At 42.0% G+C, this 27817-nt stretch overlaps 1 protein-coding gene across 1 annotated transcript; it reads right to left on the bottom strand.

Moving 5' to 3' along the window:
- Positions 1-419: 419 nt before the first annotated feature.
- On the bottom strand, positions 420-17727 carry IL18RAP (interleukin 18 receptor accessory protein; the record flags this gene model as incomplete). Its single annotated transcript, XM_082493322.1, has 10 exons — positions 420-841; positions 1484-1654; positions 5570-5707; positions 6491-6645; positions 8404-8524; positions 8777-8845; positions 11140-11314; positions 16014-16188; positions 16295-16562; positions 17658-17727. 10 exons carry the CDS (start codon positions 17725-17727, stop codon positions 420-422), a joined length of 1764 nt encoding a protein of 587 aa, XP_082349448.1.
- Positions 17728-27817: the final 10090 nt, after the last annotated feature.

Below are 27817 nucleotides of genomic sequence, written 5' to 3'. Positions count from 1 at the left end.
ACGGGACTTCCTTGATGGTCCCACAGGAGGAGGTAACTAGTTTGAAGAGTTTGGATATGTCCCACTAGACTGCATGAGAAAATTAAACAGCAAGCTTCCTCTGGAGTTCCCTTTTTAAATCTTTTTCTAGAAAACAAGTACAAAAATATTGCAGAAGAAATACAGTGCAAAGAACAAAACATTCACATGTATGTCTCAACATCACAGCAAAAGAATATAATAAATATAATAAAAATAATAATAGAATAATAATTTATGAAAGATAGCTCACATTTACAGTTGTGTGCAGTGCCACTTAGTTTTACTGTGGGGCTGCAGCACTGTCACACTGCAGTCCTTCTCACTGTTTTGGAATGATCTATTGCTGACTGCAATGACAATCCACTGTGGTCAGCGGACGTAGAAAAAGTCTCTTACAATCATGCCACCGTTCCCGAGCCTGCTGTCACCCCTCTGTGAAATTTCTGCTGTCGATATACCAGGCTGAATAACCTTTGGAAAAAGCCCTTTAGGCTGCAATTTCCCAACATCTTAGTAGTTTTCACTGGCATGTAGTAATGCATATATTTCCAGAACTTCTTGTTTGGAGCAGCTGAAATAGAAGACTTCCAGGTAACGACTGGTAAAATACGAAGAGCTTTCTTTACTACTGCAGGCAAAGTCTCTGGCTCTTGGAAAGCCCGGAACTTTATTAATACCACTTTGATCTTTTTGTCTTCCAACGCACAGTTCACCGCTGCCTGCAGTTCAAAGATGCTTGGTCCGCTGACGTAGGCTGGGCTCAAAATAATTATTGCTCGTCTGCTTTGTTTAATAGCTGTAACGACTTCATCTGTGTATGCTGGAGAAGAAATGGTGATTGTTACTGCAGTCTACAATGGACTGTTTTAACTTATTGGTTCCTTTATCAACAGCTAAAACCCAGGAATGGGGAAAACTAAAACCAGGGATGCTAAGCAATCACATAACCTGTAGCCATGTCTTTGCTATCAGAGATACTGTGGCCGTTCTTACGCAGCTTGGAGAACACCACTTGCTGCTCAGGAGGTGGAGGACACAGCTGAGACCTCAACACACTTTGTTGCTACTCAAACAGGGTCTCAAGGAACACTTGTCTTTGTCTCTCCCTGGGACAGGTACTGAGGGCTTTCTAACTCCTGCAGGTAGCACTGACTAAAATTGCTCAGAAAGTAACTACTGAAATATTTGGGGTCTTCTGTTCATGGAACGGAGTCTGCTTGCAAAGAAATTCTTGGGCAAGAAGATTTTCTCAGCCTAATAGCTCCCAGCAACCACACTCAAACATATGTACGCCTCAGGTACGGAGGTCAGATATAAAGATCAAAACACAACATTTCGGCAGAGACTACAGTACCAAAATATACCATTTGCTGATATGGTACATAAGGGTTTTTTTGAAAGTGAAAAACAATTTTATAAAGAACTGAATCTTCAGTTCTTCTACCATCCACAGGGGCCTTACCTCCTCCTGGAAGAATATCTCGTTCAAGAATGCATAACTTGTATCCGTATTTATTTTCCAGCATATCTGGAAGAAGCTCCAGGGCAAATTTTTCTTCACTAATTAAAGTAGAGTCACTCTCAGAAGAGTCTAGTTTTGCATAGGACACAAACGCATCAAACTCTTTGCCATCTAAAATAAATAAATAAATAACACTGTATACATTAACAAGTCTGTCTGAAGCATTCAGCTTCTCTCGTAATGCTGAGTTTCCATTTATATCTATTTAAGTAGGCACAACACAAACATAAAATTATCACCTGTTCATGAAGTACAGCCATCTAGTTACCCAAAGCCAACCCTTACTCCTCATTGTCTTGCAAATGTTGTAGACATACATTACCAAAGCAAATGAGGAAGCTACAGACGACTAATGCAAGGAAGTTTAAATCAGGCATTTTTCTGCATTTTCACAAACATAGTCCAGTTTTCACCAGTGGAAGATCTTGCCCCTTCCAGGCAAAATACATGTAGGGAATGATTCCCAATCTTTTCTCTTATTTGCCCAAACGCTGATTCCAAAAATACTCATCAATGCACAGCCTACTTGGAAAATATAGTGAATTTTAAAGGAAAAATGTTCCTAAATATTAGCTGTTTGCAAAAGATGTGCTGTTTTCATGCACTGTTATGTTTCTAATCAGAGACACTGGTGGAAGTAGCAAAGCCTAAGTCTGATCCAAGTACCAGCTCAGGCATTGACTACTGACCAGTTCCTGAACTTTGTTTCAGTCTCATTAAAAGAACACGTTTGTGTGGTGCAGATGAAAAATATATAAAGAACTTTTCTCAGCTTTGAAACAACCTGGTACCTATGAGCTGAGTTAGGCCCATTCTTAACTACAAGGTAAAAGTAAATCTTATCTATTAGCTAAATAAAATTTGAACTACACTTGAGGGAGGAGGAAGGAAAACAAAAAGAATTGCTGGTGAAAGCAAAAGGCACAGTGGAGTCAGTCCAATTCCCCATACATAGATGCTTGATGCCATTTAAGGGGTCCTAAGGTTGATGGGATTGCCAAATTTGACGTGGGAACTATTGGAGACTCAAATGTTTTGGAATGGCAGGACATCCTCAGGCAACCCAAATGACATCAGCCCAAATGTTCAATCAGCTGAGTTGTGTCATATGACAATACTGTTAACAGAAACCAGAAAGAAATTCATCTGTGTAATGTAGGGTCCTACTGCAAGGTGCTGCTGCAGGGTGAGCTGAGAAGCTCTCTAGATTTCACCACGTTGACTACATCTTCACTGCATAGGAACTGAGGCACCTACCTCCAGCACAGACACCTAAGTAATGGTGCTGAGTATCACCCCGTGCCTCAGTATTAACCTCTTGATTTCTATCCGTAGCTGTAAGATTAGGATCACAAACCTGAGCTAGAGCCATCAGGTTCCCACAGGATCTAGAAGAGCCCATGTGGATTCCAGGGAGCAAAGGAAATACACACAGAAAACTAACGACATGCATGAGCTGGGGTCGTACACCTACATTCAGAACCAGCACGTAGCAGAAAGTGTCATCAAAACAAAACACAGGAGTGCAGATCAGGTTTGGAGGCCAAGGATGTGATTAGACACCACACGTTACGTCTCCTCTCGTCCCCTCTTTGCTCTTGGACACACGCTTCTGCCACTTCCTTCTACGGGTGCTGAAGCTCTTGTGGTAACAGAGGAAGCTGATTCACTTCACTAGCTGCCCACTGTCTTTTACTGAGTTATCTTCTGCCAAGTTGAGCCAGTTTAGGCCCACAAGAGTGAATGACCAACAGCAGGCACAGGACTAGTGTGGGCATTGAAGGTGGGGCAGAGGGTCCCTAGATTGGTTTAGCTGAACTTCAACTCAGCTACGCCCTGAATTGAAGCTCCTTTGAAAATAGTTTTTAAATGACAGTAAGTTGCACGACAAGCCAGATATTCCTCATTTCACCCACAGAGGTCACTGCAATCTTATTAGACGCAACCATTAATTAATAGATCGCTGTTTGTCTTTATAATATTACTATTACAATAGCAAGTTAAAAACAAATACACAGTAAGCACCACTAGGATTTTTTTTCCCAGATTTGTACAGAAGGACAATGACAATCTGAGGAACTTTTGGCACAAACATTTAAGACGCCCAAAGGGTGGGAAATGAAAAATACCGGAGTTATGCAAAGCGACTGCGTACATGGTCTATAAATGTTAGTATCACTGGTTCTGCACTGTTTCTTTCTCCTTGTGGAAGAAAGCAAGATTTTTAAGAGACATATCTGAATTGGCTAAGGAGGAAGACCAAGGGTTAGAGAGGCACTAGAGAAAAGATGACCTTACTGCTGTCTTCAACTACCAAATGAGAAGGTACAGAGATGATGGAGACAGACTCTTCTTCGAAGTGCACAGTAGTAGACAAGGAAGCAACAGACACAAGTTGCAACAAGGGAAATTCTCATGAGATATTAGTGAAAAAGTCTGCACTGTGAGAGTGGTCAAACACTGGAGCACGTTGTCCAGAGAGGCTGTAGATTTTCTGTCCACAGGGTCCTGAGCAACCTGGCCTAGGTGGGCTCTGTTTTGGGCAGGCTGTGAGATCAGACAACTCCCAGGGGTCCCTCCCAACCTTGTGGGATTCTGCAATTCTCTATTTCTGTGCTAAGAGGGGTGGGAGAGAAGAAATTATGGAAAGGAAGACACCACAAAATTAAGTCATAACTGCTGCTTTGCTGCTCTATGACAAACCCCTTTCAGACCTCAGATGACTTGATACGCATCCGCACAAAGTGGGAAGGACATAATCCTGCAGGTGAGAACACATTTTATGGCCAATCACCTTAGGCAGAAAACTATCTGGGTAGGCGCAGCTGGTCTGCACGCTCCATCCCCCCACACTGCAAATGGTGCAGTGTGTGTGCAATACATGAGAGTCAGGGAGAGGGACAGAGGCTGCCACAGTGGAACCCAACAGTGTCTTCAACTTCAACGCACGAATCTTGGTAGGTCTGTCTCTGTCCTACTCACATACGGGGTGAGCTCTAAGGGGACTTCCAGAGGTTCTTAAATCAATTTGCTAGCAAATAGAGGGGAAATTTTGAGTGATTTCCCAAATCGCTTTTGCCAGCTGCCTTAGGACTCACAAAAATACTTTTCAAAAGGGCAGTTAATTATCTCACTGCATATGTATTTTTATATATATAGATACAGTTATTTCACACTCACATATAATCTACATATACACATGCAGACACAGAAGCAGACTCAGATACCTGTATCTCAAGCTGCATCAAGATTCAAGAATTTTTAGAAAAATTTCTTTGCGTACATACTATCAGATTTCTTTCAATCCATGTAAGAAAATTGTATCTTAAGTTCTTTGAAGTAGGCACTGTCGTTTCTGATACGTTTTTACACTGCCTACTATGTTGGAGGCCCATTTTAACTGAGATGATGAGGCGATGCTACTACAGAGATTTGAAATATCAGAAGCTGATCACGCTGGTGTAACTGTCAGGTTGGTCGATATAATTTTTAGAATGGAAATATGAATATTTCCCAAACGTACACTTCTCAGTTGGTGCCCTATATCATCTTATTTATCTCCTTTGTTTATTCTTCTGCAAACTTATTTGGCTTCAAGTGAAAAATACAATAGACTCTGGAATCCTTCACTTAGCCCTGAAGGACATTTGATTCTCATCCACAGGTTCTGTTGAACACTTTGGTAGAATGAGGTTAAAATGTTGGAGATGTTCTATTACTCCCTGCAAAGGGACTGCCAAAATTCCACTTCCTACTCTAATCTTCTATGTGTAAATTAAGGATCATATAAAAGGCTAACTGTGACATTTCAGCTAGTATTAGATATTTCCTCCACGCTGCCTGGCTTTTTTTCCGCCTGAATCCTCTGAGCATCTTGCTAGCGTTAACAACCTTTGTATAGGCTCAAAGGGACAGGGTCATTTAGAGAATTTAATTAAATGTTTAATTCACACTAGATTAATCCACATGGCAAAAGGCAGTAGAAAAAAAAAATGGAGAAAATTAACATTATACAATGTTTCTTACCTCCTGTAGTTTCGTTGTGGACCAAATAACTTCGGTACATCAGCACTATTTCAATCCAGTACTGGTAAATAAAGACAGTGCACAAAAGCAATGCAAATAGCGTAGAGATGGCACTGCATAGTATATATAAGAGATACACTGTAGAAAGAAAAGGGTCTCTCATAACTCAGGCGTTCCAAAACAATGTTGACACTTAGATGAAAAACTCAGTCCAGAAATGAGGGCCAACTATCTCACAATCTTAATTCTTGCCCCACTGGCAAACTTTAGGGAAGTCAGGTATTCGTTTAGCTGCAAACCTTAACACAGAGTTCCAGTCTACCATTAAGGACCTTTTTTGAATTATATGTCCTTGATGGTATGAAAAGCCAATCTGCGATGGAAGGCACAGAGAAAACGGTCCATCACTTGAGATGGAAAAGTCACGTCAGAACACACATAGCTGCACACAGTGCCCCGCTGGAGACTTCCTGTGCCACTCCAATGATGAATCTCCACTGTGAACTACGGTTCAATAGTTTAATTTCCACACTGATTCTGGTTTTGGCCTTTGCTTGAAAGGCTGCCACATTCATATCAATTATGGTAAGTTCTTAGAAACGTGCTTGATAAGGACTGGGGAAACAAGCAGAAAAATCAACAAATACTATTACTTTCAGCAGCTGCTCTGCTTCAGTTTAGTAGATTGCCTATTAATGCTCAGAGATGCTACTCTCTTCTTCTTCTTCCCAGTTGGCCCACATGCCTGGAGTAAGTCCCCAGATACCCACGTCCTTCTGAGTACTCCTCAGAATAACGTGCCTTTCCAGACATTTGACAAATCAAACTTTTCCCATCCAGCTTCAAAAGCCAGTGTCAATGGGGAATGAATTTGTAGCAGTGAATAAATCAAAATGTGTCTTCAAGAGCAAATGGTTTTACCTCTCTGCTTTCTTTTCAGCTGGATCACAGCGGTGGCATTCCCCACCGAATTCTCAGCAAAGCACGTGAAGTTGCTTCTGAGGTCCCTTTCAGTAACTTCTTTCAGTTTCGCAACATGAAGAAGTATGTGCCCCTTTAAACCTTTTGGATAAACTCTAAAGAGAAAAAAAAAAAATGTATTTGCATGATACCTTTGCTGTTCATCCACACAATCCCCAGATGTCTAAAGGGGAGCTTGCAGCTTCTTAACATTCAGCTTGAACTTTTAAAAGCAATGCAATATTCTGGTTTGGAACTTACATTTGGTTTTTACATTGTAAGAAAATACTAACATCAAAGGACTGCAGACTGAAAGGTTTATTCTTAATTCATCAACTCGGCAAAATACTTAAGCACTTGCCCAGTTTTAAATATATAGCCCCCTTTGACCTGTATAAGATTGCTTGTGGTTTTGCAAGATGTAAAAAATTTCCCCCAGCAGAAATGCAGGGAAATGAAACTTGAAAAAGGAGCCCTAAGAGAAAACGAGCTGGGCAAAAAGACTGAGCCGCAGAGCCTCGTGCACAGGGGTAAAAAGCCCAAGGACCAGACAAGCAAACAAAATAAGGCAGGTATAAGGGATGGAAGTCTAGGAAATGAAGAGGTAACAGAGGAATCCTTTGGGGGCTGTGTGAGGGTTGAGGGGAACAGATCTATGTCTGAAACCACTTGAGAATACTCAGGGGCTCTGAGTCTCAGCGGTTCTCTTTGAATGCCACAAGTACAGGCGACTCTGGGTGCTCCCGAAGGTGCCTCACATCACGCCACTGCAAAATGACAGCCTACCGTGGCCCTACCTCTGCTAACTCAAGATACAGAGGCATGAGCACGGGCAAGGATTCAACCTGTACTGAAAGTCTGTTGGCAATGTTTTATTCATTTGGGTTTTTAAAAAAAAAAACAAACAGTAATTGTATGCACACTAAAAGCTAAAAATTTGGTAAGAAGAAAATTACAAAGCTAAATATTCGCAAGATAGGAAAATCCGATTTCCAATCTACCTCATGAGTGAGTGCGTGTGTGCATGTACATGTGCATGTGTGTGTGTGATATCACCATTTGTTATTTTTTCCCAAATGACTCGTATTAAGAACTTGGTTTTAGCAGTGACAGCAGGGCTTTTGCTTCCCCCAGTGTACAGAAAAGTTTTGCCACAAGGATGACTCAGAGCTGTGTAGTGAAAGACACATTTGCCTGTTTTGCCTCCACTATGTTTCTTGCCCAAGTTGGAACTGCGTAAATGAATGAGGCAGGGAAGTACAGGAAGGAAAGGGAAGCATGGTGACTATTTGGGTTGTCCCCCAGTCACAGGAAACCTTTCCCCCATATGTTGCTTCTCTGCAAGGTCTGGTTAATTCTTGTTAAGGGAGACTCCTGAAATTCAGTGTCCTGAAATTCAGTGCTGTAAGTCCTCAGACAGACACAATAAACGCACCCAACGTCCGAGGCACCCAAACTCCTTTCAATGTCCACAGCACTGTTTTACTGATCCGGTTTATTCCCCGCCCGCAGACAGCTTCCAAAGACAGATTGTGGGAGTTGCTAGCAAAGCACAACAGAGGGAACAGTCGAAAACAGCTGATGCTGGCACAGGCAACCGAGCACCACTCATGTTGAAGGCGTCCATAAGCTAAAGCTTTAGGAGGAAGAGTTAAGATTGTGCAGAAAGTTCTTCTTGACTTTATGGCCATCAGTATGGGTTCTGTATGTGAAGTGCATGTGCCTGTCACATGCCTATGGACGTACGCATTAATATCTTGAAGAACAGAGCCTTACGAGTTTCTGCCAGTAAATTGTATTCAGTAAAGCTGTTGTAGAAGGATTTTTACAGTTGCTGACTGCAGTAGTAATCAGACTACTGGGTTTTTTCTTACCTTGTTTCCTGAATCAATTTCTCATTTATATTTTCTTCATTGTTTCTTTTCCATGTTACCCTCATCGGAGAAACTCTTTCAAACCCAAACTGTACACGGCATTCCAATTCAAGGGGCTTTCCTGGAACAAATTAGCACAGGAAAATGATGCATGGAGGTCACTGTGTTCTCTTAAATAGCCTGGGATCTGTATAACACATGATGCTTCCTTTAAGATCCACAAAGATGTATATCAAGAACAAAACTACATTTAATACAAAATTCCCATAATCCTAGAGAGCAAAGCTGGTTTGCTTTGCCAAGATATATCATTATCTATCAATATTTCATTTAAACATTTTCTTTCTCTTTCAAATGAGAAATCAAAACTTACCAAGCTCTGCTTCAAGGATCACCACACCATTGGGATACAAGAAGTTTGGTGGATGGATGGTGTTTTTTGCTGCAATTAACAGGAGTGCTGTTAATATCTATAATGCCATCATCAGTGCAGAATACCAGAAAAAAATAGCTTACAGAATATTCTTCTTCAAATTTTAGGTGAAATTTAGACACCTAAGTCCAAGAGGATGATTTGCAATTGTTGCGGTGTCTGACAGTGCACAGATAAGTGAGTTTTGACCACAAAACTTACGTAGCTACTTAAAGACCTGCTCTCTCACTCTGAAGCATTGTTATCTTACATGAGCTGAGGAACTCAGTGTCTATCCTGCACGTAAGGTCATTCAGGATGCAGAAATCAGGGACCCTCCCTGCAAAACTCCCCAAAGGATGAAATCCTTGTACCAGTTCCCTGCCAAGCCCCATCCCCTGCCCAGTAAGCATACACACAGCACACACACCTAATTCACTTTGAATACACAGCACAAGAACTTTCATTAAAATCACCATGTTTGGTTGTTGTTTTTTTTTTTTAAAAAACAGGGGCTGCCAAAGGGCACAGATAATGACACCCAAAGTTCATACATTCTACTAAGCAATTACCCGGGCTCCGGAAAAACAGCCTGAAGGGGCTAAAACCCACAGCTCCGATATTCTAGGAAAGTCCCATACTGCAGGAAATGGTGCCACACGACACTGTTGTGTTTTGGGTTTTTTTAAATGAAGCCACAGCAGAGAAATGTATGCAAGATTCAGGGGGAGTGCATATGTACATGCCACCTTTAAAGTGTTTTTCTGACTGGGCTGTGCTGTGCAGTGAGGCAAAAGAACTGAGAAGCACAGTGCGTTAGCTCAGGTTCAGCCAGATCAGAACAAAAGCAGAGCCAGTCCACGTCTGCTTGGAAAACGCTGTGGGAATATAGCCAGAGAGAAGAGTGAAAAGCACTGGGCATCGTAACCCAGCAGATAGAGGTCTCAAAAGTTGGCGAGACATGCGCTTCAAGCCCTGTCCTGGTGGCGTGTGTATATTTTTCCCATGATTTCTTAGTACTAAATGCATCAAACTTGCAAAAAAAGGACCAGCTATTTCAGAAGAGTGCCATCCTCACTAGACCATAGAATCCGGTTGCCCCACCTGACACCTTTCTTTTCCTCCCTAAATCTTGTTGTCCCTTCTGCAGAGTGGTCCACTTTCCACCGGGATGCTGAGAATAGGTCCTGTGCTATTGTCATACAGAAACAGCTGTACTGTGTCCACCAAGCTCACAACATAGAATTGTAGCTATGCTTTCCTCTGGGACCTGTGATTGACTGGAGTGACTGGAGCGCCTGATGAGAGTGTCTTACAGTGCTCAACCACAGACATCTGGTGAAAAGCATAACCACATCTCTCTTCTCGCAAACTAAACGTTCTCCCTCGCTCGTGATCCCGAGTTGCTAGCGTGCTCCCTTGCACAGCGTTAACCTTGTCCAACAACACTCTGCCAGGCAATAGCTGAGCTTCACCTGAAGGGCAGCAAAGGACAGTAAACATTAAGGGAAAGTCACCGTGATTTGAAGGAGAATATAAGGTCGTGCGATATCACTGAGCCATAGAGTTCTGGCCAGTTTTATTTAGTAATCCGTACAAAGCCTACAAGAACAGGTCATGCGGGTGGTGATGCTTTCCCCCAAACAGCACATGCAGCAACAAACAGCTTGTTTGCTAGTTAAATTTCTCACAGGTCTCCTTTCTCCTCTGCTGTTAGAGAGTTATGTGGAAGATGGGTAGCGATCCCACCAACATCATCTTCTTCATCACAATCAAGTGAAAAAAATAAAGATCTCATCCATGCCACACGGATTGAGTTTTTATCTAACTCCTACTTCCACGTACGTCTCTACTTCAGGGACAGAGATAGGAATGAGATGCACTGCTTTTTTTCACATTTCCCATGCAGGATTAGCACTTCTTCCTCCTAGTATGTGAATATTTTCCTAAAACTCCCCATACAGTACATGGAGAACATTGGCATCAGTTGGAGTTTCATTAATTCTACTCCCCGATCAAGAGATCTGAATCCTTTTGTAGATTTGATACCTACTGTCAGGAACTACAATAAATCCAAAGCGGAGTTAGATCTTGAAAATGATGGCATTGTATGGTACATGTTATTACTGAACACTGAAGGTTCTAGTCAATGTCCCAAAATGTCCTCAGGATACTTGGAAGACGTTTTTAACGATCATGGAGCTAATTCAGTTTATGGGTTTTTCAGAACAACAGCCTGAATGAAAGACATAAATAGGGTAGGAAAGGATAGAGAAAACATACTTTACTTCAGGTACTCTATTCTGAGTTATTATATTACTCACCAATGACTTTTACTGTTACTGCTGTTCTCATTGTCCACTTGATAGTGTTCTCATATAGGGTGTAATCACACACATATATTCCAGCATCTTTGTCGTAGGTTGGATTCAAGTAGATTTCATTATGCTTAAGCTTTAGGCTTTGTCTGCTTTTCCCATGTTTTATCTGATGACCATCCTAATGAAAAGAAAAGAATACCAAGGAATTAGAAGTCCTTTTCTGTTGTTGTTCCTGTTATTAAATTATATTTTAAGATATTTGGATAGGATGACCATGGCAGTAGGGCTAAGCCAAACCCTTTCCACTGAAGCCCAAAAAAAGATTTATTAGCAGTCTGAGGACATTTGTCAGTTACATTAAAAAATTGTGGTCTGTAATATGTGAATACCATTGTCTTTTAAAAAATTATTTAAAATTTGTGGTTGCTGAGAGAAATGTGAAATCAAGACCCTACTATTACTAAAGAGCAAAAAAAGAAAGATCCTTTTTTTTAATGGACTGGAATCTTTTATTTTGTAAATAATTTTTTTTAAAACATTTTCATGTTCTTTTATGAGAAGTAAATCATGGGTTTGGATTGTCTGAGATTGACAACACTGTCACTACTTTTAAAAGGATGGAAACTGACTATTTTTTTAAAGCACCCCTATTTTTCATCTTAGTGCATTCATATTCTTTAATACCACTAAGAATTTTACTTAAATCAAGTTCCCGTAAAAAATCCACTAACAAAAAATGGAAAGAATCTCCTTAAATTCAGTGGGTTTTAGGTCAAGATATAGGTAAAGATATACCTTATTTAAAGCTTGAAAGTAAAAGAGTAACTTTGACTAGATCATAATTCTACTTGATAGAATTAATAACATTAATAATACCAGGTAATAAAACACAAAATTGAAATGTCAGTCATTTTTTTCATTCATATTTTAGTGGTTATTTGAAAAAAAGTAAGTCAATACTTACTGATATTTCAGGTAGGTGGTGATGAGGTAGGTACCAGAAGTCTAAGGGCAATGAAGAATGACTTCAGGGCCCTGGGACGGCTGGTTAAGGGATCGGGAGCACAAATAGTGTTCTCCTCTATCCCACCATTTGCAGGGGTTGACCAGGGTATAAATAGGAGGAGTCAGGAAATTAACTCCTGGCTCCGAGACTGGTGTATCCGGCAGAACTTTGGCTTTTTTGATCATGGGCTCATCTACAGGAAACCAGGCATGCTGGCAACAGGTGGGGGAAGCCTAACCCGAAGGGGAAGAAAGATCCTGGGACAAGAGCTAGCAGGGCTCATCTACAAGGCTTTAAACTAGGTTTGAAGGGGGACGGGGATGAGACCAGGATTACAAAAGTGGTGCCTGGGAGAAGCGTACCAGTGCTTCTGGGTAAAAGTGTTAGCAAGGTCTTGCAGCCTGTCCCAGTGGTGGTGGGGGATGGTGAATTGTGTGACAGCCAAGGCACGAGGGGTAGTGATAATTTGGTAGCTACAGTAGTGCCTGAGTATGATCAGGTGCGAATTAGGGCTTGTCCCCCCAAGAAAGTGGCAGGGCAATCAGCCCAGCTGAAGTGCATCTATACTAATGCACGCAGCATGGGAAATAAACAGGAGGAGCTGGAGGCCATTGTACAGCAAGGAAACTATGATATAGTCGCCATCACAGAAACGTGGTGGGAGGACACACACAAGTGGAGTGCTGTAATGGATGGCTACCAACTCTTCAAAAAGGATAGGCAAGGAAGAAGAGGTGGTGGGGTGGCCCTCTATGTTAGGGGCAGTTTTGAATGCCAGGAACTTAACAGTGTGGATGACAACACTGAGTGTGTATGGATAAAAATTAAGGGGAAGGCCAATAAGGCAGACATCGTGATGGGAGTTTGTTATAGACCTCCTAATCAGGATGTAGAAGCCGATGAAGTATTCTACAAGCAGCTGGCAGAGGTCTCACGATCATCTGCCCGTGTTCTTGTGGGGGACTTCAACTTCCCAGACGTCTGCTGGAAATACTACGCAGCAGAGAGGGAACAGTCATGGAGGTTCCTGGAGTGTGTGGAAGACAACTTCCTAACACAGCTGGTGAAGGAACCAACTAGGGGAAGTGCCCTACTGGACCTACTGTTTGTTAACAGAGAAGGTCTTGTGGAGGATGTAAAGGTTGGAGGTCGCCTTGGGCACAGTGATCACGAAATGATAGAATTTTCAATTCTTGATCACGTAAGGCGGGGAGCCAGCAGAACTGCCACCTTGGATTTCCGAAGGGCAGACTTTAGCCTGTTTAGGAGCATGGTCGAGAGTGTCCCTTGGGAGGCAGTTTTGAAGAGTAAAGGTGCCCAGGAAGGCTGGGCATACTTCAAGCAGGTGCTCTTAAAAGCTCAGGAGAAGGCCATCCCCTTGTCTCGAAAAACGAGCAGACGGGGAAGACGACCAGCCTGGCTAAATAGAGAACTTTGGCTGGACCTCAGGAAAAAAAGAAAAGTTTACATTCTCTGGAAAAGGGGGTTGGCAACTTATGAGGACTATCAAGATATAACAAAGCTATGTAGGGGGAAAATGAGAAGGGCCAAAGCTCAATCAGAACTCAGCTTGGCCACTGCAGTCAAAGACAATAAGAAAAGGTTCTTTGAATATATCAATAGAAAAAGGAAGACTAGGGAAAATGTAGGCCCGCTGGTGAATGAGACAGGTGCCCTAGTGGTGGAGGACGCAGAGAAGGCAGAGTTACTGAATGCCTTCTTTTCTTCGGTCTTCACTGCTAAAGCTGTCCCTCATGAATCCCACCCTCTGAAGGCAAAGGGGGAGGTCTGGAGAGTGGAAGATTTTCCCTCAGTTGAGGAGGACCGGGTCAGAGACCACTTGGCCAAGCTGGACATTCACAAGTCCATGGGCCCTGATGGCATGCATCCGCGAGTGCTGAGAGAGCTGGCGGATGTTATTGCTAGACCACTCTCCATCGTCTTTGAACGGTCATGGAGAACAGGAGAGGTGCCTGAGGACTGGAGGAAGGCCGACATCACTCCAATCTTCAAAAAAGGCAAGAAGGAGGACCCAGGGAACTACAGACCGGTTAGTCTCACCTCTGTCCCTGGGAAGGTATTGGAGCGACTCATTCTGGATGTCATCTCCAATCACGTTGAGGAACAGGAAGTTATTGGAAGTGGTCAACATGGATTTACCAAGGGTAAATCGTGCTTGACCAATCTGATAGCTTTCTATGATGTTATAACTGGTTGGCTGGATGAGGGGAAAGTCGTGGATGTCATCTACCTTGACTTTAGCAAGGCTTTTGACACTGTCTCCCATGACATCCTCATTAGGAAGCTGAGGAAGTATGGGCTAGATGAGGTGACAGTGAGGTGGATTGAGAGTTGGCTGCGGGACAGGACTCAGAGGGTTGTGATCAGCGGCACAGAGTCTAGTTGGAGGCCTGTAACCAGTGGTGTCCCCCAGGGGTCAATACTTGGTCCTATTTTGTTTAATATATTCATTAATGACCTGGATGAGGGGACAGAGTGTATCCTCAGCAAGTTTGCTGATGATACCAAACTGGGTGGGGTGGCTGACACCCCAGAGGGCTGTGCTGCCATCCAGCGTGACCTGGACAGGCTGGAGAGCTGGGCAGAGAAGAACCTAATGAGGTTCAACAAAACCAAGTGCAAGGTCCTGCACCTGGGGAGGAAGAATGCTAGGCACCAGTACAGGTTAGGGGCTGACCTGCTGGGAGATAGCTTGGAGGAGAAGGATCTGGGGGTTGTGGTAGACAGTAAATTATCCATGGCCCAGCAATGTGCCCTTGTCGCCAAAAAGGCCAATGGAATCCTGGGCTGCATAGGGAAGAGTGTGGCCAGTAGGTCGAGGGAGGTCATTCTCCCCCTCTACTCGGCACTGGTGAGGCCACAACTGGAATACTGTGTCCAGTTTTGGGCTCCCCAATTCAAGAGGGACAGGGAATTGCTGGAGCGAGTCCAGCGAAGGGCAACTAAGATGATTAAGGGCTTGGAGCACCTCCCTTATGAGGAAAGGCTGAGAGAGCTGGGACTCTTTAGCCTGGAGAAGAGAAGGCTGAGGGGAGACCTTATTATGGCATACAAGTATCTAAAGGGTGGGTTGAAGAAGGATGGAGCCAGGCTCTTTTCATTGGTTCCAAGTGACAGGACGAGGGGCAATGGGCACAAGTTAGAACACAGGAAGTTCCGTTCAAATACACGGAAACAGTTCTTTACGGTGAGGGTGACAGAGCACTGGAACAGGCTGCCCAGGGAGGTTGTGGAGTCCCCTTCCCTGGAGATTTTCAAGACCCGCCTGGATGCAGTCCTGAGTAATGTGCTCTAGGCAATGCTGCTTTAGCAGGGGAGTTGGACTAGATGATCTCTAGAGGTCCCTTCCAACTCTGATAATTCTGTGATTCTGTGATTCTGTGAATAATAGTTCAGTGGAATAATGTTTCATTAAAAACAGGAGTCTTGGAATGGACGATTTGAAACGAATCTTAAAAGAACTTTGTTTCTAACAAAGGCACTTTTTCTTTGTTATATTTGATATTTTCAGAATTTAAAATGTCAAAACTTTAAATTTTGAATTTCTATCATATGTCAGTTTTGCAAACAACCTATTTTGAGTCGCGATTACTTCAATTTCATAGGTGAAGAGAAAGCATTTCTAGGCTTCTATTTCATGGAATAATATTTTGGGCGTGGCAAATTTCTTCAAAACTCTTACTTACAGACTTGATATATAGCAATTCAAGATTCTACTTTTGTGTTGAATTTCTCAGGCTGCATTGTCTGCCAAAGAAAAGTTCAAGAACCTATAGCACACGAGGATTAACTAGACCTAAAGTTATTCTTCCACTGAGCTTTTTTGAATGGTCAAATGAGTGACTCTTACCTTGTACCATTTTACATCTGGCTTCTTTATATGGTTGTAGCATTTTGTCCCAGGACAAGTTATTGAATTCCCATTGCCAGCAAGAAGATATAGTGTATTTGTGTCATAACCTGAACATTTTGCTGCCTTCTTTGTTTGAACCTCCAAAACAATTTTGAGACATGGGACTTTTTCCCTGAGTGATGCAGAAAAAAAAAAATAAATTAAACATTTAATACACAAAACAAAACAAAACTATTAATTCTTGTCTAGAAATATAAGCCTTTTGCTCCATTACATACCGTAGCATACAGATGTACACTCCAGAAGCACTGTTTCTTATTGGTTTAAACCAAAGTGCATCCCCTCGGAGAGCAAGATTAGAGCTTTCATTGATAGCCTTCAGTGGCTGACTATCTTTTTGACGCCAGAACCATTTCACATCATGTTGTTTTAGAAATGAGTTGTTATAAATGTGCGTAGCATCTTTATCTGGTAAAGGGCATTGTAAAACAAACTCCTCATCACTAATTGCACGATACCATATTCGAGGTTCAACATGGGAACATCCTGAAAAGCAGGACAGTAACATATCAGTACCACCTGAAAGAACACACAGTTGTCATGTTTAAAAATAACAATTAGGAATACTACAAGAATAGAACTTTACCTTTCTTTGTGTTAAATAATTTTTATGTGATCAGCTACTGGGCTAATAGAGAATTGATTTCTTTAAACATGGAATTTGTCAAAGTTCTCAAAAGTTTTCAAAGGTTTCCAAAGGTTTGTTAGGCCTTTTTCAAAAGCCTAATGTGAAAATAGCTTAATGAAATGAAGGTTTTCACACGGGTGCTAACCTGTTAAACCTCAACTCTGTAGAAAAGCAGATTCACCTCTTCTAGCTCTCCTCATATTAATGGAGAAGGGGTTGACACAAACCTGAAGAAGCTGAGCCTGCCCACCACGGTCCCTATTTAGGGTAAGTTTGACAGCCATTATTGTCTCACTGCTTTCAAATCTTTCTGCTCTTATATCACAGTTCCTGTCGCTAAAATTAGACAAATTTTTGGATTCTGAAAGCTGTTGTCACCCGTTCTAACCCCAAATTCTCTAAAGGCTGACCAACCTCCTGCAAGTCAGGATGTGGTCAGATGAAAGCAAGGCAGGTTTTCGCTTCAGCAGAAGGGAGGGCATGAAATCTTCGTTTCCTCGCCTGCCCACCTGGAAAACTCCTCACAGTTTCAGTTTCTCTCAGCGAACTGAATTAGATCAAGCTCCTCCGGATAGATTGTGTGGGTGGAAGGCTTCGATATGTTGGTCTCACCCTGCCTTTCTCTTTCTTCTCCCCCCTGACAGGCTTGGACCAGCTGCTGGAGACTTCAAGGAGTCACAGAAGCAATTCACTTGCTCCATTTGTTTCTCAGAAATTCTCCTTTACATTGCCTTTTTCTTTTTATTAGGGAACTGAATTTTGAAATATGTTTAGAGTAAACTGTATTACCAATTCTTAAAAAGCTTGCAGAAAGGCTAGAAACAGCTACTTGTCTGACACAAGAATGAACAGGTGCAGCAAAAACTCATGAAGGCATGGCAAAATGCAGACCCATTTTTCTCAGCTGTCAGAAAGCACCACAAACACCAAACTTCACCAAAGCAGACTCTTACCTGGCAAGTTAATCTCTCTAACTTCAGCCCCACTGACAAACAATGCTAGGATCCAGCACAAAGTGAGCATGGGGTTTTTTATCAATTTCGGTTGATATTCTGAGACATTTTCTTTAAGCATCGTCTTGCTTTCTGTAAAAGAGAAAAACAGATGTTGGGTTGTTTTTTTTTTTGTAAATAATACTCCAGTACAATAGGTAGGCAATTACATGTTTTATTATGGAGCTGTATAAAACTTAGTAGACGGTCTTTCCTAGATATTGTGCTTTTTAGAAACGGAGTTTGCTGCACTCTTCCTGTTCATACTGTTTCACAAAAATGCAGGACAGATAGTATTCAAGAACATGCAACAGTCTCTTTAAATACATCTTGCGCAGAGTTGCTTACAGATGGATTTCCAAGTTAGACCTACACAATGCAGAACTCCACACCTGGAGTGGAAAAGCAGGTCTTTCAGCAGCTGTTGCTGTTAGAAGAGAAACCTGTTCTCTAAGATGAATAATAAGATACCAAATAATAAAATCAGTCTTTGGTTAATGACAACAGTCAGCAACAGACTGAGGAAGGCATAACCGGCACCAAAATCCATGGAGCTCTATTGTATCTTGAAGGCCAACAGGCCCAGAGTATGTAAACAGGATTCCTTTGGCATCAAACCAAATCTGAAGACGTGCTGCAGCTGCAAATAGCATTGAGTCCGTGGGGCTGGACTAGAACTGTGCAGAAGTAAAACCCTCAAAGCATGTACTGTGTGGACACCAGGTCTTCGGTTATAACTCATTTACCCAAGAGATATGCTCCTGTTGGGCTCTGTTACCAGCTGAAATGGACATACCCCACAGTGTCCGTTAGGGTCAGCAGAGCAACCTAAAAATCCCTTCTCCTCCATGACTTACCTGCATGTGCAGCATCAGCCTCACTTCTGCACCACACTGCTGTGCTGCACTGCTCGAATGACCCCAGCAGAGACCTGCTGAACAGGATAACATCCACACCATCATAAGGTATCAGCTCTGTGGTGTCCCATCTGTGACCTGAGACCGGGAACACCAGGGGGATTTGGGAAGAGGTTCACAAAGTTCTCAGCTGCACCCAGATCCCTGTATTACAGCATCCTGTCCAAGGTGAAACCCCAAACCCTGTTGCATGAAGTGTTTTGCCTCTCCTACTAAGAGGTTCGATCTGTGTCCCACAGCCTTCTCAGCCACAGGGCTAGAGGGAAGGCAGGCTGTCAAGCATGCGTATTCAAAAGCCATGGCTTAATTTGGGTATTTAGTAAAGACATATCTGACACCTGTGATTGACATGTCTGGAACGCCTGATTCAGGATCTCAGTGAGTAAAGGCCATGTGTTTTGCTGATGTTCACGTTGTGCAACTGAGACCTCAAGGAGCTTTTTTCTTTGCTCATTTGGCCACAGAGTGACTCTGCATTTGCACAGCTGCCAGAGAGGCACTGAGTCAGCCCAAGGGAAAAAAGAAAAGGTCGGGCAAAGGCTAGTCCCTTGTCTGTTGGCACCTCATGCAAATCAGACACGACTCATACAGGCAGGCAGCAAGAGAGCATCCAGTGCACACTGAGCTAGCAAGAGAGGTGAAGAAACACCCACTCTGCACTTTTTCATACGGCTATTCTGCGTAGCAGAGGAGCGCTTTAGTCACCATTCTCTTCAGCATGTGCCTATTCCTTGCAAGTGAACGGAATGATCTATTTTTACACTCAGAAGTCACATGGAGTAGGTTAACTCATTGGCCTTAACCCATCCTGGTGCTTTGTTACAGACTGGCTGCTGCCAACTGTCATCACCCCATACAGCTTTTAAAATCATCCTGAAACTTTGAGCCAATATGTATGTCTAAATAAAGAGACAGTTTCCTATCAGCACCGGGCAAAAGCCCTCCTAAACTTTAAGAAGACTGTCTGATCCACTGCAAAAGGATCAACGGATCCCAACTCTTGAATCTGGGTTTATGACATTTCTAAAGATCTCTCTCAAGGCATTCATTAGGGCTGCGTCTCTAACCCTAACAATACTATATAAACCAAAGGATGATGTTTTGAATTATGTCACCCAACAGCCCATGTGGCAAAGGCATACTGGTGCCAGTAGCAAGCAGGACCCAAGGGCCTCGTGTGGGATTCAGTGCTGCAGTCTCTCGAGCAGGTGAGCTGATGTAATGGGTCGCTATTGTGAAAAGGGGATGGTCTCATCTACTCCTCTGTCCTCCCCACGCCCCTCTCCCTTGAATCGTAGAATCATAGAATTGTTGAGGTTTGAAGGGACCTTTAAGATCATCAAGTCCAACCATTAACCTACCCTGACAAAATCACTTCTAAACCATGTCCCCAAGTACCACGTCTACCCTTTTTTTAAAGACCTCCAGGGATGGAGAATCCACCACCTCCCTGGGCAGCCTGTTCCAATGTTTAATAATCCTTTCAGTGAAAAATTTTTTCCTAATATCCAATCTAAACCTCACCTGGCATAACTTGAACCCATTCCCTCTTGTCCTATCACTTTTCTCAAGGGAGAAAAGGTCAGCCCCCACCTCTCTACAACCTCCTTTCAGGTAGTTGTAGAGAGTGATAAGGTTTACCCTCAGCTTCCTCTTCTCCAGGCTAAACAACGCCAGTTCCCTCAGTTGTTCCTCATAATATTTGTCCTCCAGACCCCTCACCAGCTTCATTGCCCTTCTCTGGACACGCTCCAACACCTCAATGTCCTTCCTGTAGTGAGGGGCCCAAAACTGAACACAGTACTCGAGGTGGAGCCTCACCAGTGTCAAGTACAGGGGGATGATCACTTCCCTAGTCCTGCTCACCACACTATTCCTGATGCAGGCCAGGATGCTGTTGGCCTTCTCGGCCACCTGGGCACACTGCTGGCTCATATTCAGTCGGCTGTCCACCAAGTCCTTCTCTGCCGGGCAGCTTTCCAGCCACTCTTCCCCAATCCTGTAGCGCAGCATGGGGTTGTTGTGACCCAAGTGCAGGACCCGGCACTTGGCCGTGTTGAACCTCATACCATTGGCCTCGGCCCATCAATCCAGCCTGTCCAGATCCCTCTGTAAATCCCAGGCAAATGGTCCTCTGTAAATCTCAGGCAAATGGTCCAGCCTCTCTCCTGGGACAGCTCTGGTCCTTTCTGGTGACTCATTCGGTCTGTTAAGCCATCAGAAGGTACCCGAGGAGTGTCTGACCTGGCACAAGATAAGCAGTGGAAGCATCTCCTTCCCAGCTGCCCATCTGTCCATAATCAGGGATAGGCAGGCTACGTGTAGCGAAATCATATCAAGGGACCATTCATAAAGCATTTAATAATGACAGTGATATATAATCTCTCTGCTGTCCAGTTTACTGCCATGCGAATAACGCCCTCTTCAAGCTCAAAAGGTCACCATGAATTTTTTTGATAACCTTAGAAACTCCATTTTTATATTGCTTAAAAAGTATGGTAGCATGTGAAATTAAGAAGCATCGTCTTGCAAGTGTGCTTGATAGGAAGAGAGAAATTCACAGCAGAAGCAGACAGCAATTACCAAAGGAGAGGGGTAACTGAAACACGATAAACTGACCATTCAGGTGTAACTGCACTGCAGGTGGAGTCAAGGTGATTCAGTGATTCAATATATTCAGTGACTCATTTTATCTTGGTCAGTATCTGCCAGAAAAAGAAAACACTGTACTCCGAGTAACATATTATCAAGAGTCTCTCTGCCTTCTCCTGCCCTGTATACACCCATATTATCATCTCCTTAGTCTAGGGATTTAGGATGCCATTTAATTGGACAGTAACTTATCTCCAAATGAAACTAATGTGGTCTTAACATGATTTTCTGTGGTAAAAAAAATGTAAGAGAGAAGAATAAGAACTGTATTGTTTTGCCTATGTTTAAACTCCTAAAGGACTCTCACAAGACAACAGTAAATCTCTATTTCATAGCATTTTGTCTGTATTTACATAAAATATAAGCAAAAGAAATCAAAATCAGTTTCTTGAGAGCTGCACCAAGTTTCATATCTCTGAAGTCTAGTAAAGACTGACATGCCACAATCTTGTAATCTATGATTCTGATGAAAATCACTTCAGCGTCAAAGCTATCTGTTCTTGTACATCAATGTACATCAATGGAAAGATAAACATAATCTGATTCTAGGAGTAAGATTAGCAATAATCACGCAGGAGAAGAAAAGAGCTTCACCATACCTATAAAGCAAAAATAAATAATCTAGTGAAGCTACTTAGTAAGATACGACTGTTTTGTCTGACGAAGCAATTAAAAACAATTTACTCTAAAATGCACATTCAAAGACAACAAAACCAACTCACCTGTCATCAGATGGGGTAGGGAGCGCTAAAATCTGAAGCTAAAAGCTATAATTAAAAAAAGAAATTATCTGAAAATCTTACCTGCACATCCTACACTACATGATAAGAATTGTGGTTAGTTCTAGCTGTGCACTGTGTTGAGTCTGTTTCCTTTACAGGAATTTCCTCTACCTCACTGTCATCATCCCTTCCTTTCTCAGTTTAGTTGCGTTAGGTTCAAAATTTCTGGGTCATTTTCTGGTAAAAAGAACAGGGGAAAAAACTTTGCCTTTTGGGTTCTCAGATTAAATCCTTTTGGGTTCTCAAATCTTCTCTTTGCATTGTGTGCAAAAATGCATCGGTCTTTTTAGTTTGCTACATCTAAAAGCAGGAAGAGTAAAAGCTTATTTCCTTTTTGCCTAATGCTGCTAGTAGATGGTTTGAAAAAGTGTGTAATATCTGAAATCTACAAGAGAACCACACTTCTGTCCAATAGCGAATAATATTCAGTATTATATTCAGTATTCTTACACTGAATAATGTTCAGTATAATGAATAATATTCAGTGTAATGAATAATATTCAGTATAAGAGCTGAGTTTTCCTTACCTGTAGCCTCCTCAGCTACCTCCCATACCCACTGCAAGTGAGTACTATAAGGGGGCTGTGACACACTATTACTTTCTACCTGTGTCCTCCCAGTTAAACTTTATTGGTTACCCAAATGCAGCTTTGGCAGAAAGAGAAAAGAGAAGCCCTGATGAATCTGAGCTGTGACGTGGCTCTTGGACCTGCTTCAGCATACACTGTCCCACATGGCCCAGCCCCTCTTCCAGGCTTCCTGTATGGATGCGAAACCCGTAAAAGACAGGCTGCGCAGCGACTCAAACTACATAAAAGCACCTGAGAACACCTTGTCATCAATTCAGACCCCTGTTCTTCTTATTTCAATAGAGGTTATGTAAATATATAGGTCCATCAGTTTGCACCAGACTTATTTCAAGAACAGTAGGACTTGTTTCTTCTTTTCTTGTGTGAAGTTCACTCTCTTTACTACAGGTTGGGTCAAAGGTTCCGTTTCCACAACAAGAAGCTAAAAAAAGCTTTTTGCTGTTTAACAGGGGATTTCAATGTTGCCCCTGTTTACACATTTTTTTTTTTTGCAATGACCAGTATTAATGCTTGATCCTGTTGGGTTCTGAGCTGGAGATACAAGATTTGTATTCTCACCTTCCACCATGTATTTAGCTCTCTCTGCTCTTTCCAGAACTGAGCCCACTGATGATCCAGTTTGGTGATGGTCTCCTAAAATTTTTTCACTCTTTCACCCCAATACAAAATACAGGTTTGGTTTATAAGTTACAAAAGGCTGCAATGTATCTCAGTAGACTTCACTATAAAGAGTTAAGCTTTTTGAAGGTGTCTTTTCTGACTAGGAAAAAAAAAAAAAGGCTTTTTACTTTCCTCTTCCTTTGAAGGAATTATGGCGTGCAACACAGGTAAAGTCAAGCCCATGCTATTTTCAAGCCATTGCTGAGACCATCAGAAGAAGGTGGTTCTTTTCCAAAGACGCATCTTACAGACACAAAATATATTTCATTCATTTTAAGTATGAAAAATATATTTAATTCAGTACTAATTGTCGTACTCTCCAAGTAATAAGTTTATTACATTAAAAAAATTAAGTAGAGCAGTCCAACTGTTAGAGCAGACCATAGAAATACAACAGAAGCACCAGTTACCTAGACTGTTGAAAGCCATGCTGCCAGAATACTGAGTGGCATGTCATATGGTTACCGCATTGGATGAAAGTCATGTCAAATAGTATCAAATATTTGGCTGAGCCTCTGCTCCAATTCATCCCTTCCTCTTTTGTAAAAGTAATCTATATGCTAAAAAAGTAGCCTCACACACCTGTACTTCCCAGGTTCATATTTACCCTTTTGCTGCTAGAGCAAGTTTATAAAGGAGAGGGTAAAGGACCGCCCCAGAACACCCTCCCTGCTTCCTCTTTCTCCCCTCCCTCCCTCTCCTCCTCCTCACTCACTCACCCTCCCTCTCACACATTTAGCATATGTGATGCTACGGCTCCGGGAAATTGTGCCTTCCCACCCCTGTGGAAAGTCAAGGCGGGGGTCCATATCTTACCTTGTCCATCTCACTTTTGCTCGAGCATTTTGCCAGCCAAGAAGCAGAGGGGGAAATACACCACCTCAGTGTGTATGTAGCGTAGTCTTACAGTGCTTGGGAGGATTATATCTCTTTACTATTCTGGCACTATTCTGGCTTGACACATTTACATATCACCTCCTCCTCTGCCCAGTTGTGGTTAACACCCAGTGGGTAAGGAACTTTCCGCTCCGATTATCTTCTACACTGAGTCAGTGGTGTTGGTTCTGCTGTCACAGGAGGTGCCTGAACAATGTCTAAACCTGAACCTCTGTCCGTTTTGTACAAGGTTATAGAGTCAGTGAAATGGCATACCGTCAAGGGCAGCTTATGGAGCAGTGGGGTAACTCACCTACTACTCCTCTGCGAAATAAGGAAAGGTGGTGTTACTTAGTGCAAATTGGCTGCGCTATAGTGCATTCTGCGTTGGGCATCGCGGGGTGTAGTATGGCCAGTGCCACAGAAGTACTTTGGCTGTACTGTTAACTGAATAGATCGCTTGCTGACAGAGAAAGAGCAAAGCAAATACTTACAACCCAGCCCTTTAAAATCTTTTCACTCTCACAGTCTCTAGCGGTTAATCAGAAAAGATTGCCTAGCACCTCAAATTCCATGCCAAACCCTTCTTGCCTTCCTTGACAGTCTAGCCTGCTTACTGCTAGCCAAGAAGCATAAAACCGTCAAGGATGACCATTGTTGTGTTATGACTTTTCTTTCAGAAACTTACTGTTCTCTAGAACAAAAGTCAGAATAGTTTCCCCATTACTCCTATAGGAGACCTTACTGTTCTAATGGCTTTAGTGCCCATCACAAATTTATTCACAGCCACATGTTCGTATCTGAACTCTGGTCCTCCTCTTCTTTCTAGTGCTTTTTCTTTTCCTGTATGCATTTGTTGACAATGCTCCTCTTCCTTTCCCTGTTCATTCTACCAGTCTAAATAATTTAAACTTTTCTAGGATCCCTTCACATGATTCTCCTGGTGGTCCTTCTGGCTTTGCCTTGCAGGTCTCAAGGTCTTACTTCACTGACAGCGCTTCACTGGTATTTGTATGGTATTGTTTGTCTTTCCTTCATCATGCTGGCAGCTGGCAACAATCCTGAGGTTCTTACAAGTTTTCATTTCCAAAGTGTAAGTTCCTTCCTTGTAGCTGAATTTTTGTTGCTAGTCCCCAAAGGCAGTATCTTCCTTAAGTACTACATAAATAAATATGCTTAATATACTACATATTAAGCCACTAGCCACAGGGAGAGACATGCTATAACAGCTGAACTGAACATTTACGCTCAAGTCTCCAACTGAATGCTTGAACTCAGAAATGAGTTGTGCCCCATAATGAAGTCCCTCAAGAGATGTCTTTGCTAGGGATATTCAGATTATTCCTAGCACATACTGACAGCTCTTCACAAGCAGACACAGTCACTTCTGAATGTGCCCAATAGTTTCTAAAAAGTCAGATTCCTGCAGCATTAGAAATAGTTTTGGAACCTCCTATAGAACAGCATTCCTTCACCATAGTAAAAAAACCTCAAACAGCTACAATTTTCCTGCAATGCATAATAAACAGTTTTGTAACCACATAATGAAATGCAGTCTCCAGTGCAAGACCGAAATTGGCTTAACTATGGTAGTGGTCAAAAGAATTTGAGCAATGAGCCATGAATCTATTTGATTATCTTTCACAAATACCTTAAACCATCAATGTACTGAACTCTATTATTTTTCTATTTGATAGGTAATAAGCAACAAATATATTACACTGGACAGTAGTATATCTTGCTGATGTACATACTATATCTCACCAATAGAGGCCAGATGGAAGATCAAACAATGCAATATAAGAGACAAATTTGTGTGATGAGTTGTTTATATATTTAGCTGACAACGAAACTAAACAATTAGACTATTATGGTCTAACTGCAGCTGCTTTCACTGTAGTGCAAGAAATTTGGATTGTTGAACCACAGGAATATGTCATGTGTTCATCAAAACTGGAAAAGATACTTGTGGAGCCTTTTTCCCATTTTGTGTTTTACGTAACTTGTGGCTATTGCAGAAAGCTTGGCAACTACTCTTTCACTCAGGCACTTGATCTAATTATAGCTACTGAATCAGAAAATTATTTCCCAAAAATGCAATCACATTTTCTTTTTCAGAACACTGCATACTTTTCAACTGCATCAGATGCATCTCACTAGGAATGGCAACATTTCAAACATTTTATTAAATAAATACAGGAATTAATGGTGTAAAAGTTGCTTCTTCTGTGCAAGTTAGACCACAGTCATCTCTAAAAAGAAAGCCTTTTTTTTTTTTTAGTTTCTCTGAGAAAGCAAGAGAGAAAAGGGCAATTTTAATATACAACCACAGTTCTAGAGTAACCTTCCAGGCCAGACTCACGTGTCTATCTTCTTACCTGCTAATCTTTATTTTATTTTCTTGCTATTTTTTTATGAACTTTTACTATTTACCCCTGGTTTGCAAGTTCTACCTCTCCTTCTGCCTCTGTAAAGAATGCAGATGGCAATGGAGGAACAGAAGTTCTTATAGCAGGAAGACATTACGGATATGGAACTAGAAACGGTGTCCATTTGGAGGGACGTCTTCAGTGAAAGAGTCTCTCCAGACTTGGTGCACTGAAGGTGGACACACAAGATAGAACACATGGACAACTATAATTCATGAACCTTCTACATTTCCAGGCCCTTATATATACTATATACAATGGTCCCAACTCTTCCTGACATTTGCGCTCAAATTATCAATAGACAAGAAGACTTCTTTGATACTTTTTTTTCTTCCGGCCTGCATTGTGTGGGGGAGGAAGTGGTCAACCTGGAACACTAAAAAAATGCAGACACAGACTATGTTCTCACAGTCAGAACCATGTTGTAGCATGTGCAAGAAAGACCAGAATCTTCAAGACTAGTGTCTTACAACAGCTGTCGCATCAGTGATCCCATCTGCAGCCTCCTCCAGGAAAGTACGTATTCCAATCGCTTGTTTGGCTTTGGCTTTAAATTGTTCTACAGTACAAATGAGACATTTATTGCTTGTGGAGAGTGGGTCTAACAACACTCTTGCTTTTTATTGCATTTTTTCTTCTTACTGTAATTTTTATTTTTGACACTTACTGCTGTCTAACTGCAGCAAAAACAGAAGCCACAGATGTGGAGAGGGAGAAATAAAGTTTTATTAAGTGCAAAAATGGAACAAAAAATGCAATATAAATCACTGAAATGACCCATTACCTCAAACCAACTATCATGTGAATTCATTTATAAATTGACACATACCTGACCAGGCAAATCAACACAACTACAGACTATAAAAGTCATATTAGCAGCTCCTTTTCTCTCGGGACTGGTAAACAGAAAGCAGGCATTTCCAAGCCCTGATTAAAGTCAGTAATTCAGGATACAAGAGCAACAAGGACAACATCTGGTGTTAATATGAGGTTGCATATCTTTAATCTCCCTTGTCTCCCTTCACCAGAGCACGGGCAGTGATGATCAGCTATAGAGATGAAATGACTGTGTCACGACACCAACCTGTGCAAAAATACTTGCCCTTTTACAAATACTGAGTAGTTCATTGTACTACATCCGAATGTCTGCCTTGCTGGCATTCAAACAACTTTGGAGTTAATGCCATTTAGTTTTCAAGCTTCCTCATGTGAAGT

The sequence above is a fragment of the Vanellus vanellus genome, assembly GCF_965231255.1.
Source record: "Vanellus vanellus genome assembly, chromosome: 1".
NCBI classification, from domain to species: domain Eukaryota; kingdom Metazoa; phylum Chordata; class Aves; order Charadriiformes; family Charadriidae; genus Vanellus; species Vanellus vanellus.
Note: the sequence above shows the minus strand (reverse complement) of the source record. Positions and strands in the feature narration are given on the sequence as shown.